The sequence below is a fragment of the Eptatretus burgeri genome, chromosome 6 (assembly GCF_056783735.1).
Source record: "Eptatretus burgeri isolate ZD-2024b chromosome 6, Ebu_testis_v1, whole genome shotgun sequence".
In the NCBI taxonomy this organism is placed as follows: domain Eukaryota; kingdom Metazoa; phylum Chordata; class Myxini; order Myxiniformes; family Myxinidae; genus Eptatretus; species Eptatretus burgeri.
Genome location: NC_140966.1, coordinates 108531310 through 108547511, shown reverse-complemented (window position 1 = coordinate 108547511; position 16202 = coordinate 108531310). Strand labels below are relative to the sequence as shown.

Genomic DNA, 16202 nt, shown 5'->3' with positions numbered 1-16202 from the left:
CAAGGCCTCCAAGATTATTAGATTCTCCCACGCTGAAGTTGAGTCTGCGGGCCTATCGCGTTCCCATTGCAGACAGGTTGGTGGTCTCTCTGTATTCTACCGCCTCCTTCCTGGTCTTGCACCCTCTGCTCTTTGCATGTTTTGTGCTCCCCAAGTTTCTGTAGAGTACACACAGTCAACCATCAACCCCATTATGGAGAAACTTCCAAAATCCAGAATAACTGCTCACTTCCACTCATTTTTTCCACATGTGGAAACAATTTCCACATCCTCTTCATTCTCATTCTTCCCTCCAGGTCTTTAAGATAACTGTTCACTACCACCTCAGATTACCCCTATCCAAAACCATGATCTTTTCTAACTTCGTTAAGCCACCCGACCCCAATCCCTCCTCCTTCCAAATTTTCAGTTTTTCCATCCTGAGTTTCCTTCTGTATCCATCTTGTTCACCCCATATATCCCCCCCCTCCACCATTCCTCCACACATCCATTCTTTGTCCAGGTCCCTATCTTATCCAATCAACCCTGCCGTTGGTGTCTGTCTGTCTGTCTGTCTGTCTGTCTGTCTGTCTGTCTGTCTGTCTGTCTGTCTGTCTGTCTGTCTGTCTGTCTGTCTGTCTGTCTGTCTGTCTGTCTGTCTGTCTGTCTGTCTGTCTCTCTCTCTCTCTCTCTCTCTCTCTCTCTCTCTCTCTCTCTCTCTCTCTCTCTCTCTCTCTTGTTCTATTACCGATCCGTTCAATTCTCTAGCTGTTCCACGAGCCTCGACTCTAGATGCATAATCAAACACACAATAAAGTGATCTTCCGTCAATAGAAAGAAATAAAATCACTTTAAATCCTGTATTTTGGGTAAAAGGTGTTTATTCTTTCCAGAAAAGAATCATTGCAATTCAACAGCAAAATGACGATGTGAAACAAGAGGTCATAAATCAGGACGAAGGAGGAGACAGGTGTGTCTCGGCCAAATGTACATCGTGTGGGTTCATGGAGCGTTTGGATGAAACAAGGCACTAATTGCGTAGTTTTGTTTGTTTGTGTCAATGCACATGATTTCTCCAAATGCACGTATTTCACATCACAAAATTCTGCATGCCTTTTTGTTTTTAACCTCTTCACTCATACATGGAACAAGTCTTCACTTTTAACCGATTTACTCATGTAACATACATGTGTCACACTCATATGATTGGTTAAAATGTCAAGCACCTGTAAAGGTGCGGGATGGTGTGAGTGAGTGAGAGTGAGAGTGAGAGTGAGAGAGCGAGAGAGAACCACCCTCTTTTTTTTTTAAAAAAACGTCCTTTGAGCCCCCAGCTTGTGATGTGCAAACTATGACACGTACATGTGTTACTGGCCTGCCTGTACAATGTAGAATACAGAGACCACCGACTGTGATCCACCTCGTCATGATTTATTGCAGTCAGGTACAACCATGAGCTGACACAGGCATCTGTCTCAGCCTGTTTTATCGGCAAAACGAGGCCATTTGCTCAGTAATAGATGAAGTGAGACACAGCTGGAAGCTTTCAGAGGCCAACAAACTTGATGTGGTGAGGAGCAGTGTGTACATGGTTGTGGTGAAACAAAGGTGTGATGGAGAGCTGTTGAAATGAATATATATATATATATATATATATATATATATATATATATATATATATATATATATATATATATATATATATATATATATATATATACACACGAGGCGCCGCGAGGAGTGATGTAAGGGACACATCGGCCATTTTGGAGTTAATGCCATATAGCACTATTTTAACCCTTACCCTATCATCCGAGCCTATCATCATCATCATGTCATTAAAAAATGTCGCTTACATCACTCCTCGCTGGGCCTCATATATATACATATACATACACACAAATGTGCCTTAGAGGTTGATCCTCATCATTCTGCTGAGGCTATCCGTACATGGAATCGTGCAGGCACTGACGCGTGTGCTCCCTTTGCCGTTCTCTTTCCTGGCAATGATGCAAAAACAGGGGTGGGAGAACAGAGCGAGGCGGGTGGTGGGGGGCTTGTTTCTCAGTTTGCAAGTGTGAATAACCCCAAACATGACCATTTGGGTGAAGTACCATGATCTCATTGCATCTATCATGAACGATCCAAAAGCTAAATATCTCGATTATAATGAGCCGTTTGTAAAAGTACAATCAACCGAGTGTCTCAATCGCATCGATTTCAACTTGTCTTGAACCAACTGGTGGCCCAATAAGTCTTCCAGGTTCTGGTTCCTTCCCGACAGCAGAGAATGTCAAGTATGCTGCCCCTCACCACCTCATGGTCTCCCCCATTTCGATCTCGAAACTTTACTTCACCTGCCGATACCCTGTGCCTACTCTGGTGCAGTTACATATCCACATGCTCTTGTCCCACTGTTATCACTTTGCCCAATTTTATGGCTGTTAACCTTTTGTCCCATTATTCTGCTCTCTCATGAGTGTCAACACCTGTGGATAAAAAGTCATGACAATCTGTTCTGTTCTTGCATATGGCAGCTATCATTTCTTGGAGCGCGGCTGTGCCGCTGATGCTGTGCCCCTCTACCAGTACACTGGCACTCATTTTGCCAACCATGGAAGGTTGGTTGGAAGGATGATAGGCTCAGTCGACCCCACCTGGTGTGAATTCAGCAGCCAACAGGGCTCAAACTCAGTAACATAAGATCCCAAGTCAGCCACCCAAACCACGAAACCAACACCAGGCTTGTCATGACAATGTGATTACATTGGGTTAAAAACAACAATATTAAAAACATTTTAAAAATGTTACAGACTTCAATCCTTGGACACACATGTATTAGTTCCAAATACATTGTGAACCTTGCAAAGAAATGTGGAAGGGCACTACCGTTTCATTGAATGGGTCTCACAGCGTGCTTGGGGCGAATAACCCAAATAACAATTAGCTGAGGGAATAACCAATCAGCTAATTATGAGACCAAGCCAAGGTGAACCAAGGTGAGAACTGATTGGCTATTCCCACTATTCACAGGTGAGATATGTGGGTGGGTCTTTATTTATATATTGACTGCTTTTGACGTTTGCACGTAGTACATGCTTGGGAGTCTCGTTGGTATGCATTTCTGTCTGCACTATCGCTGATGATTCGCCAATAAGTGATGAAACCGGTCTGGCAGCTGAGGGTGTGTGTAGCATTGGGATTCTCATGTGTGTCCTATGTGTGAACGTCTTTATAGTTTTTGAGGAACTCTGGGAAGAGATCAAAACAGCAAAGAGCTTACCTTGTGTCGCCTTTCTTGATTGTTTTATACAGCTTCTTTGGCGAGAAGAACATGGGAGGTGTCAATATATATATACATACATATATATATATATATATATATATATATATATATATATATCTTCTTCTTCTTCTTCTTTCGGCTGCTCCCGTTTGGGGTCGCCACAGCGAATCATCCGTATGATCCGCATAGTGATTTGGCACATGTTTTACGCCGGATGCCCTTCCTGACGCAACCCTGGTCGCATCTTACGACACAGGGATATGGTACACCTATTTTAACCGGGGTATACACCGGTCCAGTACACTGGTACTCATTTTGCCGACCTCGGAAGGATGACAGGCTGAGTCAACCCCCTGGTGTATTAATTCAGTGGCCCAACGGGGCTTGAACTCAGGACCTTTTGGATCCCAAGCCGCTGCCCTAACCACTGCGCCAACACCAGGCGTCGCCTCGAACAGGATCTCATCTGAAAAAAAATTAATATTACCTCAACATTATACCTCAACATTACCTTCACAACAAATACACTGCCTCAAACAGGATCTCATCTGAAAAAAATAAATATTACCTCAACATTATACCTCAACATTACCTTCACAACAACAATTACACTGCCAAGAACAGGATCTCATCCGAAAAAAAAAATCCTCAACATTACCTTCACTACGACAACTACACTGCCTAGAACAGGATCTCATCGAAAAAAAAAAATTAATATTACCTCAACATTATACCTCAACATTACATTCACAACAACAACTACACCGCCTAGAACAGGATCTCATCTAAAAAAAATAAATATTACCTCAACATTATACCTCAACATTACGTTCACAACAACAACTACACCGCCGAGAACAGGATCTCATCAAAAAAAATTAATATTACCTCAACATTATACCTCAACATTACCTTCACAATAACAACTACACCGCCGAGAACAGGATGTCATCTAAAAAAAAAAAAATATTACCTCAACATTACCTTCACAACGACAATGAATATATATATATATATATATATATATATATATATATATATATATATATATATATATATATATATATATATTGTTACGGTTGTGGAAATTCACAGAACGCCATTCAGGTTTCCCAGAGATCAGATCAGTTATGTCAATAAGTGTGTGTTCAGATTAGATTTCCCCACCGATGTCTAAAGGGATTTATTCGTGTAACCGGGCTGTGAATCTTCAGTTAGCCATTATTCTTTTGCTGTCTTTATTTTGGAACAACCACCTCCTCCAAAACGACAACCACCACCACCTTCTCCACAACCGTCAACATCCCCACAGACAACGCCCTCCCCCCCCCAGCGAATAACATCTCCGCCAACCAACGCGGTGGATCTCAACACTCCAAAAATGTATAAGAATAAAGGGCCCGATTCACCAAGGGAAAACGTCCTTTCTGTGGATCTCAACACTCCAAAAGTGGATAAGAACAAAGGGCCCGATTCACCAAGGGAAAACGCCCTTTCTGGAAGATTCCCCCGCACGCCGGGAAGGGAGGGGGGCGAGGCTCCGTGGCCATAAAAAGGGTGCGTGGAGACGCTGAAGAAGAGAGTTGGGGAGAGGAGACGCCGACCAGCAGTGGAGGAGAGGGGTCTTGAGTCTGAGAGGAGTTTTTGCCTGCAGTCTGTCTGGAGTCAGCCTGGACCAACCGAGTTGCCGTGTTTATGGCGAAACATCGAGGGTCGCCCAGCGAGTCACCACGAGGGTGGCAGGTAAGCAGCACGGCCTCTCGGAGCTCTTGCGGTCTCCACAGCTTCGCGAACATTAAAGGCCTACGGGCCCTGTTCTGCCCTTTCCTTTCCTGGGGTTTTCTTTGCATGGAAGTTGTGGCACCGTGTCCTTAAGTAGAATTGTTACAAGTGTACGTAATAAATAGACAACGGCTGTGGGGTCTTTTTACCTTCACATTCTGCGAAAGGTTATGTATTGGTCGCTGTGTATTTATTTATTTATTTATTTATTTGTGAATATGTGTGTGTGTGTTTGTTTGTTATTCGCATAACTCAGAAAGTATTAAACCAAATTGCTTGAAATTTGGTGGGATGATGGTTATTATCCAAGGAACATTTGATTAGATTTTGGGAGCGATCGAGTCAAAGGTCAAGGTCAAGGTCACGGAAAGGTCAAATTCGTATTTTTACCATAGCGCGGTCAATTTTGATCAAATTGGCATGCAACCGATGCCAAAATGTTCAGAATTCATTGCCCAATCTTGTGATGGGCGACATGACACAATTACGTCATTACCCTTGTTAGCGGTTGGGGGTCAAAGGTCAGTGGGGTCACGACCTTTCAAAATATGCGGTTTTTGTCATAACACGGTCAAATCAAAACTGATTTGCATGAAACCAACACCAAAATGTTCACTGTTCTGTTCCCCCCCACTCTCATGCCAAGAACAAAAAAGTAGCGGAGGCGAAGGTATGCGCTCCACCGAGTGCCCATTCCAGTTGCTCGTGTTTTGTCCCTCACTCCCATTGCATTGCTTGAATACGTGTCGTTTGTGAAATAAATGTCATTGTTTAAATATTCACCTGTTCGTTGCGTCCTTTCCTGTCATTGACTGCCATTATTACGTACAGAATATTAGCTGGCTTTTTAATAGCCGAAAAGATAATTGGGTCCAACAGGGCCTCGCGATAATACACCGCTCGGCAAACGGAGCGAGCTGCTTAAGCGGCTCGTTTCCAAGCAGGTCCCGTTAAGGTGTAAAACCCCAGCATTTCTGTCTGCACGCCTACTTCGGTAAATCGACAATTTGGCGATCAGACCCTGTCGTGCGTGGACAGAAGAGTTGGCTGATTTACGGTGTGATTAAAAACACACCCGTAGCTGGATTTCGGCGTTGATCCGAAAGCTGCGACAAGGATTGCCCATCCGGGAGGCGCATGGCCGCGATTAGTTAAAAGCGGTCGCTCGCACGCCGAACGGGTGGAAACCATAACAATATATATATATGTATATATATATATATATATATATATATATATATATATATATATATATATATATATATATATATATATATATATACATATACACACACACACATACATATATATTAGAGCTGTCATTTTATTTTTTTCGGAAATTTCAAGGGGCTAACCCAAATTTAGGTTGATATTTATGAGAAAGAAAAAAAATGAACCCGAAAAACAATATTTTAGGGGATGCTACTGTCCATCGAAATTTGAAAAAAAAGAAATTCATTTTATATTTTTCTTTTTTTTTTATCTTATGCCAATATGCCATTAACATATAATGTATTATGTTTTCTGGTGCATTAGAATCTGAAATACTGCAGAAAAATATTGTTCAACTTGGCAAGATTTTCCAGTCCGTCTCAGCGAAACTTGAAAAGTCTAAAAAAATCAAGATTTTCTGTATTTTTTGCGTTTTTCGAACTCTGCAGTTTGCAGATAGAGTCTTTGAACAGACTGGACAAGAGCTATAGTTCACTCGTTCAAAGTTGATTTCTCACAGTCCAGGAATCGTTTTCGGTGATCAGTTATTGCTTGTAATAGGTACTGCTTTTGCTACTCATCGTAAGTAATAAGACTGTTGTACTCAGTCGCCAGGGCTACATCACGCCCTGCACAGTCATTCACAACTTTCAGCTTGCTGACAATAGTACGGCTCTGCACGAAACTATCTTCAGTTTCCCATTGATTCGGGTCTTTGTGCAGAAAGTCAGAGTTCAAATGCAGTACATCAAAAAAACTTCTGCTTCTCGGAGATGCGAAATCATCCAGTTTTTGGCACATGATATCTTTCTGGTGAACAACAGCTCTTTTCCGTGCTTCATCATAGTCACCGTCTTGTTCTTTTAGAGTTTGAGATATTTTTCTTTTTGTCTCAATTGACGCATTTCGGTAAAATAGACATAATGGTATCAGTTCTACCGATAAATACTCCACCTGTCCCAGCAACTTTTTCACCGTTGCCTTAGATATATCAACGTTCACTTCGGAATATTTATCCATTTGCTTTTACAATGTCAGGCCTGAATTCAGTATATATTCTGAAATGACAGAATAGTTATCATTAGTTCACAAAAGGCAATTTTGCTAAATGCCTGAATGACCGGATACCAGACCTGAAATTGACGGCAGTCAGTCAGTCAGTCACTGACTGATTCAGTGACTCAATGGAGTAATGAGCAGACAATAAATATCTCATACGTACAACAAGCCGTTTCAGTACAGGAACAAAAGACATAATTTCATGTTGAAAATGGAAAATTTCCACATTTTTGAGCTACGTTTCGGGATATATGTAACACTTTTTGGGATCAAAAACATTTTTTTCGTGTTATTCACGTTCGAGCCAACCAGTAAGCATGCAAACATTTCATGAAAAATATCTCTGACATAAAAATACAAAAATATGAAAAAAAACATAAAAATACACATTTAAAAAAAATTTTGACACTGGGTGCAACCACGAGACAATTTTTTTCGGGTTCACATTTTTAAAAAAAAATTTTCTCATAAATATCAACCTAAATTTGGGTTAGCCCCTTAAAATTTCTGAAAAAAATAAATTAAGGACAGACCTAATATATATATATATATATATATATATATATATATATATACATATATATATATATATATATATACATATATATATATATACATATATATATATATATATATATATATATATATATATATATATATATATATACATATATATATATACATATATATATATACATATATATATATATACATATATATATATACATATATATATATACATATATATATATACATATATATATATACATATATATATATACATATATATATATACATATATATATATATATATATATATATATATATATATATATATATATATACATATATACATATATATACACACACACACACACACACACACACACACACACACACACATATATATATATATATACATACATAGATATATATACACATATATATGTATATAAATATACATATATACACATTCATATATACATATATATATATATATATGTATATAAATATACATATATACACATTCATATATACATATATATATATAAATATACATATATATATATATATAAATATACATATATATATATATATATATAAATATACACATATATATATATATATATATATATATATATATATATATATATATATATATATATATATATATATATATTGTTACAGATTCGCGCCCGCCGGCGTGCTGACGGCCACGTAACTCGAATCGCGGCACGTCGCCCACCGGACGGACAATCCAGTCGTGACCCTCTCGGACTAACGCCGGGAACCAGTCACGGGTGGACCTTTCGGTCTCACCGCGATCGAGCCAATCAGCCCCCGCGTGGGATAGGGTTGCTCGCCAAATTCGACCTACCTAAGTACCCACACGGAGGGTAGACCGGGCGATCGCACCTCGCCGCAGGTCGACTTCGGACACGGGCCACTTAAGCGACCCGTTCCGTACTATCGGGATAACCGAGCGGTGTTATCGTCGGCCTCGACGGTTCGATTAATTATCGGGCGTATTCAGCCCACTACCAACCCTTTACGTGAAGCAAGATGAGGATTCAATGAGAGAAATGACGAAGCGAAGCGGGAAACAGTTCAACACAAAGCACATTTATTCGCGATGAACGGAAAGCACACATATTCAATTCCACCAAAAGCACATAGAAAAGGAAAAGAAACACAATGCAAATTTTACACAAAAAGCAAATGCGACAATGCAGATCTAATACCGATTACGCGAGCACACGGCAACACTTATACAATTTTACTTCACAGACGGCGCCGACAACACATACCCAAAACCAAGGAAAACAACAGCCTCAAGGATGAGGCAGGCCTGAGGCCGAGACCGGGTCGGGCCTACCCGTCTGGTGATGAGACGCGGAGCGGCGATGGTGCCTCAACTCCGCGGGCCTCGCGGGCAGTGTCTGGTAGGGGGTGGGAAAGGGGCCCCCTTGGTCGCACTATCTCAGCGCGGGGGGAAACAGGAGGGGGTTGCTGATGCTCGGGGTATAGAGGATTTCTACTCTGCCTCGAGTCCCGCGACGAGCGTCTCCACCTCGACCAGGTCGCGCCGTCGGCCTCCCTGGTGTGCAGCTCCCGGCACGACGCGAGCACCCCCTCGTCTGCCCTCGCCGCCTCTCCACAGCTCCGTCCCCTTCGCTCCGACTCCAACGCACACGACGACGACCAACTCCTTCTTGCTTCTTCTTCCCAACTCCACCGCCCGCGAAGTCTTAACTTAACTCTATTAACTTGACTGACGAACGCGGTCGCTTAAATAAGCCCCGTGTCTTCGCTCTCTCATCTTTGACCCCCTGCCTTCGACCTTTCACCTCGCTCCCCATTGGCCCGAGAAAAAGTGGGCGTGAATGCTTTTTGATCCATAAATTTGCATATAGCGATCGCCCTCCAACGCCCTGGAGGTGGGGCCAAATCGCCCCTCGCTCACCGATTGGACGGAACAAAAGTGTGCGTGTGTCATTTTTGATCCGTTTTTGAAGTGGAAAATCCGTGGTTTTGTACACGCTGTTCGGCGCGCGCCCTGCACGAGTCCAACACCGGTACCCACAAGCGGCGCAAGAACGGTGGCGATGCGACGGTTGCGAGGTGTGACGTGAAGCGGCGCCGCGGTGGGTGGTTGATGTTGTGGTTGGTGGTGGTAACAATGGCGGTTGGTCCAAAATAAAGATAGTAAAAGAAAAACGGCTATCCTGAAGAGTCGCAGCACGCATAAATGACATGTATTCCCACTAGACAACGGGTTTGGGCCTAACTACACATATACTTACGGAGATATCTCACCTAAGGGACCTGAATGGTGGTTTGCGAATTTGGTAACCACAACACTACCCCCTCCCCTTTTTACAGACTCGTCCCGAGTCGTCAAATTTTCGTGTGCCATCATGTGTAGTTTTCCCCTAGTACATTTTACCTACAGATCCCTGAGTGCGACATTCATGGTATTCGTGTCCCCAAAATAAATAACCTGAGGGCTGCGTAACTACCGAAACAAACTCACTCACACGGACGACTTAAATAAAATTGCCGGCGCTAGGACAGACATGCCGGGGGCGCACTCATATTTACAGTACATCTTACCTTAACTTACAAATTTTACACTAAACCATGGCCCAGGATCAATGAACTCTGCAAAAGAAAAGCAGTTAGCAGGGAGCCAGGCTGCCCGCATGCAGTCTCTGGCTCAAAACAATGCAGGTGACAGGGAACGTGGCTGGCTGCTCACACGCAGTCCAAGGCCTTCCCTTTTGAACTGAACGCAGTGAACCACAACGGTGCATGGGCTGCACAAACGCAGTCTCCGTGCCAGCTCAAGTGGCACACGCAATGAGCACAACGAATGGATGGATGGACACAAACACGGTGCACGGGCCGCCACTGCAGGCCCGTGTTGTAGCCGCCAACAGGGCAGTTCTTGCAGCTTGCAAACTGTTGCTTTCTGATCCTGGTGCACATGGAAATGAACAGGGGGGGGGGGGTAAAGCAAAAATTGAACGGGGCCGGTGAACCTGGGCAGTGGGCATGGCATGGCAAAGGCAGCAGGCAAACTCAGCCCGCAGAATACAGCCGCTGCAGGCAAACACAGCCCGCAGATGAACTGGCCGGCACAGGCCTTGAAGAAAAACAGCCATCCGATGAAGCTGGCAAGCCTTTGCCGTTCAGTGGAGGTTGGTGGAGGGAGTGCGGTGGTGCTGGCCACTTGGAAGGCGGGCTCGGACCTACCTACCTGTCTCCCTCCCACCTATCGCCTTTGCCTGTCACTGTACATACCCACTCCCTTAATTTGTGAAAAACCAATTTAGCCCCAACTCATTTTTTTTTGTTGTTTTTATTTTTACTTCCCCACTATAAATCGTCCCCTAACCCCCTTTATCGTCCTTGTTCGGCTAACCTATCCTGTCACCTAGCCTACTCCCAACCCCTACGTTCCCTTCCCGGAGGGGAACAAGGGAGAGCTAACGTCCTGTGTCGAGGCCCAACGAAGCCTCAGAATGGCCTCCCCAGAGTTCGGCGATCTAACCCAAAGTGGGTCCAGCGGCCCACAACGAGAGCGAGGGGATGGATGGTGCGGAGGGGTACATCTCCTAATCTACCCTAACCATTTAACTGTTAAACTACCCCGGGGCTTTCAACAAGCGCCTCTCGCTTAAACTATTGGTTCTAACAACCCAGATTCCCGTCGCCTGTGTTGGTGTCCTCACAATTTCAGGCCTCGCCCCCCAATTTTCTCTCCGTGCCCTCACACGGTCTCATGGCTGGGACACGTGGCTCCCTCTGGCAGGCACGACCCTCTGCCGAATCTCCCGCTATGGCACCCCCGGGCACTACACTGCCTCCGAGCCTACCAGCTCCCTAACACCGGGGAGTGCCCCCCATGGCACCTCCCCTGAAACACACACGTGGCAGGCTGGCCTCCCAGGCCCCTTTCCGAGGGTCACCCGTGCCCACAACACTGCCCACGCGGCTAATGGCGCCCCGGGCCCCCGCACCAAGCAGGCGCACCCGTGCCCACTACTCTATCCCGGCCCCCCATGGGCCCTTGGCCTACCACGGCTGACTAGCCTGGTGCCCGGGGTACCCACTCAGCGATACTCACCTTTCGCAGCCACGCTCCCAAGCCCGTCAACAGGGCTCCTGCACCCCTCCAAATGGGTCTCGAGCCTACTTTCCCACCAACAACAAAACGACCTCCATTTTTCAATTTGACTAACCCCCTAACTCACTTTATACTGACCCCGGGGTCCCTTGGGTGGGAGTCACTCCTCCCCCCAATCACTCATCGCACCATGCATTCCCCATTCACTCCATACACACAGACCCGCTGGCCTCACTCACTCACCAAGCACATGCTTCCACTTCACTCACCAACTCTTCAACACACACACCACTGAACTCTGCCATCCTTCTATCTGCACCCCCTAACTAACTCGTGCTCCCACGTCGTCCCTTATACTACAGCACGTTCCTTTTAACACTACGTAGCTAAGCTACGTCCCCCTCTACACATTCACAAGTCTGTCACTGTCCTCAAATGAATCATTTTATTTCCCAACCTAAAGCTCACTAAATCCCTCTACCTAATCCATTCCACGGACTCCATGAGGACTTACCCCTGCCCCATGAAGTCGGTCTAACTAAGCTAACCCTTCCCCCTAACTAGTTTCCATCCTGTGCCCCGGCCAAGGGGGTGTTCCACCCCTTGCCCAGGAATCCTGTGCACCCGAAAGTGAGGCTTGCTTTTTTTTTTTTTTTTCATGCGCATCACCAGCGCGGCAACTCGCGCACTTTGCACCTGCCCGTGACGTCATGCAGCTGCACGTGTACCTCGTCCCTCCTTGGACGGTACCATCCGGCTGGGATACCCCTCCTGCCGGATTCCAACCACACGTGCAGCCATGACGTCACCGTGCGCATAAAAAAAACACAAGCCCCACGTCTCGAGGGGTTCCCCACGCGAACACATGTGCTTTGCCCGTTGGAGCTCAACACACACGATCGCGTGGAGAACCCGTCCGGTCCAAATCCGTAGTCCTGCCTAAACTTTGTCCGTCCGCGGGATCGGCAAATCCACCGCGTGCGTTTCCGGACCGGGACTTCACTCTCGCAAGCGAGCACGTGGCGGTCTCGTGCGTTGCACAGCACGAACCGCGTGCTCACTGCTGGGTGAACCCGGCACGGTCCCCGAAACAACTACAGCCGCAACTCGGCTTTCTTTCTTCACATGTCGCCGTCGTCGCCTCCATTCCACCCACGCACACCTGCGTGTAACGACGCACACACTCCACTCCATTACATTCACACCGGGAGACGCGGCTGCGTGCTCCCGCATGCCAACCGACATCTCCCTCACATACCGCTATCTCACACACACGGTCTCCCTTGCACTCGGCCGTTCACCCACGCATGCCATTACCCCTTTCGCACACGTGGCTCCACGCACTCGCGGTGCCTCATCCACACACCGTGCCTCACTCACACACGCAGGGGCACTCACCCGCGGTGCCTCATCCACACTGGCCGTTTCATCCACACATACGGCCCCACTCACACACGGTGCCTCATCCACACACACGGCCTCACTCACACACGGTGCCTCACCCACACACGGCGTGCTGGGAAGCACGTACTCTGGCACCATCGCCACCACACCACTCACACACGGGGTCGCTTCCACACACGGGGACGCACTCACACCTTGCACCACACACACAGGGACAACCACACTAGGGATTCGTGTCCCCACAAGGGTCTCCGGGGCCTCTATACCCCCCAAGCTCTCCGTGCACCTGTCCACAGCACCCCTCCCCTCAATCTCGCAAAGCACGACCGAACTCACCTGGTCGTGACTCGCCTCAAGGGGGCATACTCCCTCCCCTCGTTCCTGGAGGAGGCCATCCAGGTGCTCGCACTGGGTCCCTACCCAGTCCGCCAGCTCACCCCCATTATCCTCCACCACCTCCGTGTGTGTGTGTGCGTCACTAACCTTGTCCAATTCACCCTCTATCTCCCGTGTCTTTATACATTTTATTCTTTCTGTCGTCTCCCCGTGTCTATTGGTCTCTGCTTCTTTCTGGCGTCTTTCCCTCATCTTTATGTAGGTCAACCTTGCTTTCTCTTTAAGTCGCTCCCGTCCTTCCCTGTTCTTCACTCCTTGCTCTTTCACGATCTCCGCGTACCTCATCCTTGCTTTCCGTATTAATTGTTCTTTTCTCTCCCTCGCAATTACTTTCACCTCGTCTCTTGTCTCCCGAATTACTTTTTCCTTACCCGCCTCCACCGCGGGCCTGTCAGCCGTTGCACCCCCTTCCAGCTCGTTTGCTCCCACACGTGGAGTCGCCATTCCCAGCTCCCTGGTCACGGCCTTCATGCCCGCCTGCAGGCATCGGCCCATGTTCTGCGTCTCACCCCGGAGCTTTTTCATTTCTTCCTTCATGTTTGCTTCCATTCCGCTTATTTGCTTGTTCATGCCTTTCATTTCGTTTTTCATTTCATTTGTCATTGCCGCCAGCATGGCGCATAGCTGGGCCATGTCGGATGCACTCAGCTGAGCCGTTTCGGCAAGGGTTGGGGAAGGGTTTTGGTGGAGAGGGGGGGGGAGGTGTCATACACCGCGGCCGCTGCCGCACCCATTTCGGGCTCTGGGTTCAGTTGGGCGAGTTCGTTTTCCTGCACAATCAACATTTCCTGCACGGGGATTCCATCCTGAGCCATGGATTCTACACATTCTACATCCATTTCTAATACCCCCGGCTCCCGCTCGCCTTGAGACGCCATCTTGCTTCTCGTGAAGGGTTAATTTCGCTCGCTCGTAATTTGGAGGGAATCGGGGGTCGCTTCTCTCACCCCTGGACCGATTCCCGTGAATTTAGCTGGAGACAGGAGAGCCCGTTTTCCTGTTCTCCGATACCAGTGCCGCGAGGAGGGCGATGGATTTGTATCGCACGACCTGACACCAGTGTTACAGATTCGCGCCCGCCGGCGTGCTGACGGCCACGTAACTCGAATCGCGGCACGTCGCCCACCGGACGGACAATCCAGTCGTGACCCTCTCGGACTAACGCCGGGAACCAGTCACGGGTGGACCTTTCGGTCTCACCGCGATCGAGCCAATCAGCCCCCGCGTGGGATAGGGTTGCTCGCCAAATTCGACCTACCTAAGTACCCACGCGGAGGGTAGACCGGGCGATCGCACCTCGCCGCAGGTCGACTTCGGACACGGGCCACTTAAGCGACCCGTTCCGTACTATCGGGATAACCGAGCGGTGTTATCGTCGGCCTCGACAGTTCGATTAATTATCGGGCGTATTCAGCCCACTACCAACCCTTTACGTGAAGCAAGATGAGGATTCAATGAGAGAAATGACGAAGCGAAGCGGGAAACAGTTCAACACAAAGCACATTTATTCGCGATGAACGGAAAGCACACATATTCAATTCCACCAAAAGCACATAGAAAAGGAAAAGAAACACAATGCAAATTTTACACAAAAAGCAAATGCGACAATGCAGATCTAATACCGATTACGCGAGCACACGGCAACACTTATACAATTTTACTTCACAGACGGCGCCGACAACACATACCCAAAACCAAGGAAAACAACAGCCTCAAGGATGAGGCGGGCCTGAGGCCGAGACCGGGTCGGGCCTACCCGTCTGGTGATGAGACGTGGAGCGGCGATGGTGCCTCAACTCCGCGGGCCTCGCGGGCAGTGTCTGGTAGGGGGTGGGAAAGGGGCCCCCTTGGTCGCACTATCTCAGCGCGGGGGGAAACAGGAGGGGGTTGCTGATGCTCGGGGTATAGAGGATTTCTACTCTGCCTCGAGTCCCGCGACGAGCGTCTCCACCTCGACCAGGTCGCGCCGTCGGCCTCCCTGGTGTGCAGCTCCCGGCACGACGCGAGCACCCCTCGTCTGCCCTCGCCGCCTCTCCACAGCTCCGTCCCCTTCGCTCCGACTCCAACACACACGACGACGACCAACTCCTTCTTGCTTCTTCTTCCCAACTCCACCGCCCGCGAAGTCTTAACTTAACTCTATTAACTTGACTGACGAACGCGGTCGCTTATATAAGCCCCGTGGCTTCGCTCTCTCATCTTTGACCCCCTGCCTTCGACCTTTCACCTCGCTCCCCATTGGCCCGAGAAAAAGTGGGCGTGAATGCTTTTTGATCCATAAATTTGCATATAGCGATCGCCCTCCAACGCCCTGGAGGCGGGGCCAAATCGCCCCTCGCTCACCGATTGGACGGAACAAAAGTGGGCGTGTGTCGTTTTTGATCCGTTTTTGAAGTGGAAAATCCGTGGTTTTGTACACGCTGTTCGGCGCGCGCCCTGCACGAGTCCAACACC

General features: G+C 47.2%; 1 protein-coding gene across 16 annotated transcripts in view; it reads right to left on the bottom strand.

Annotated features, from left to right (window-relative positions):
• Positions 1-835: 835 nt before the first annotated feature.
• The window catches only part of RNF181 (ring finger protein 181), a 58325-nt gene continuing 42958 nt past the window's right edge, over positions 836-16202 (bottom strand). For all 16 annotated transcript variants that reach the window (XM_085886665.1, XM_085886658.1, XM_085886652.1 and 13 more), the window contains one exon: positions 836-1979. In XM_085886665.1, coding sequence (XP_085742791.1) covers positions 1889-1979 — 91 coding nt within the window. In that variant the 3' untranslated portion in view covers positions 836-1888. The remainder of the gene's footprint in view (positions 1980-16202) is intronic.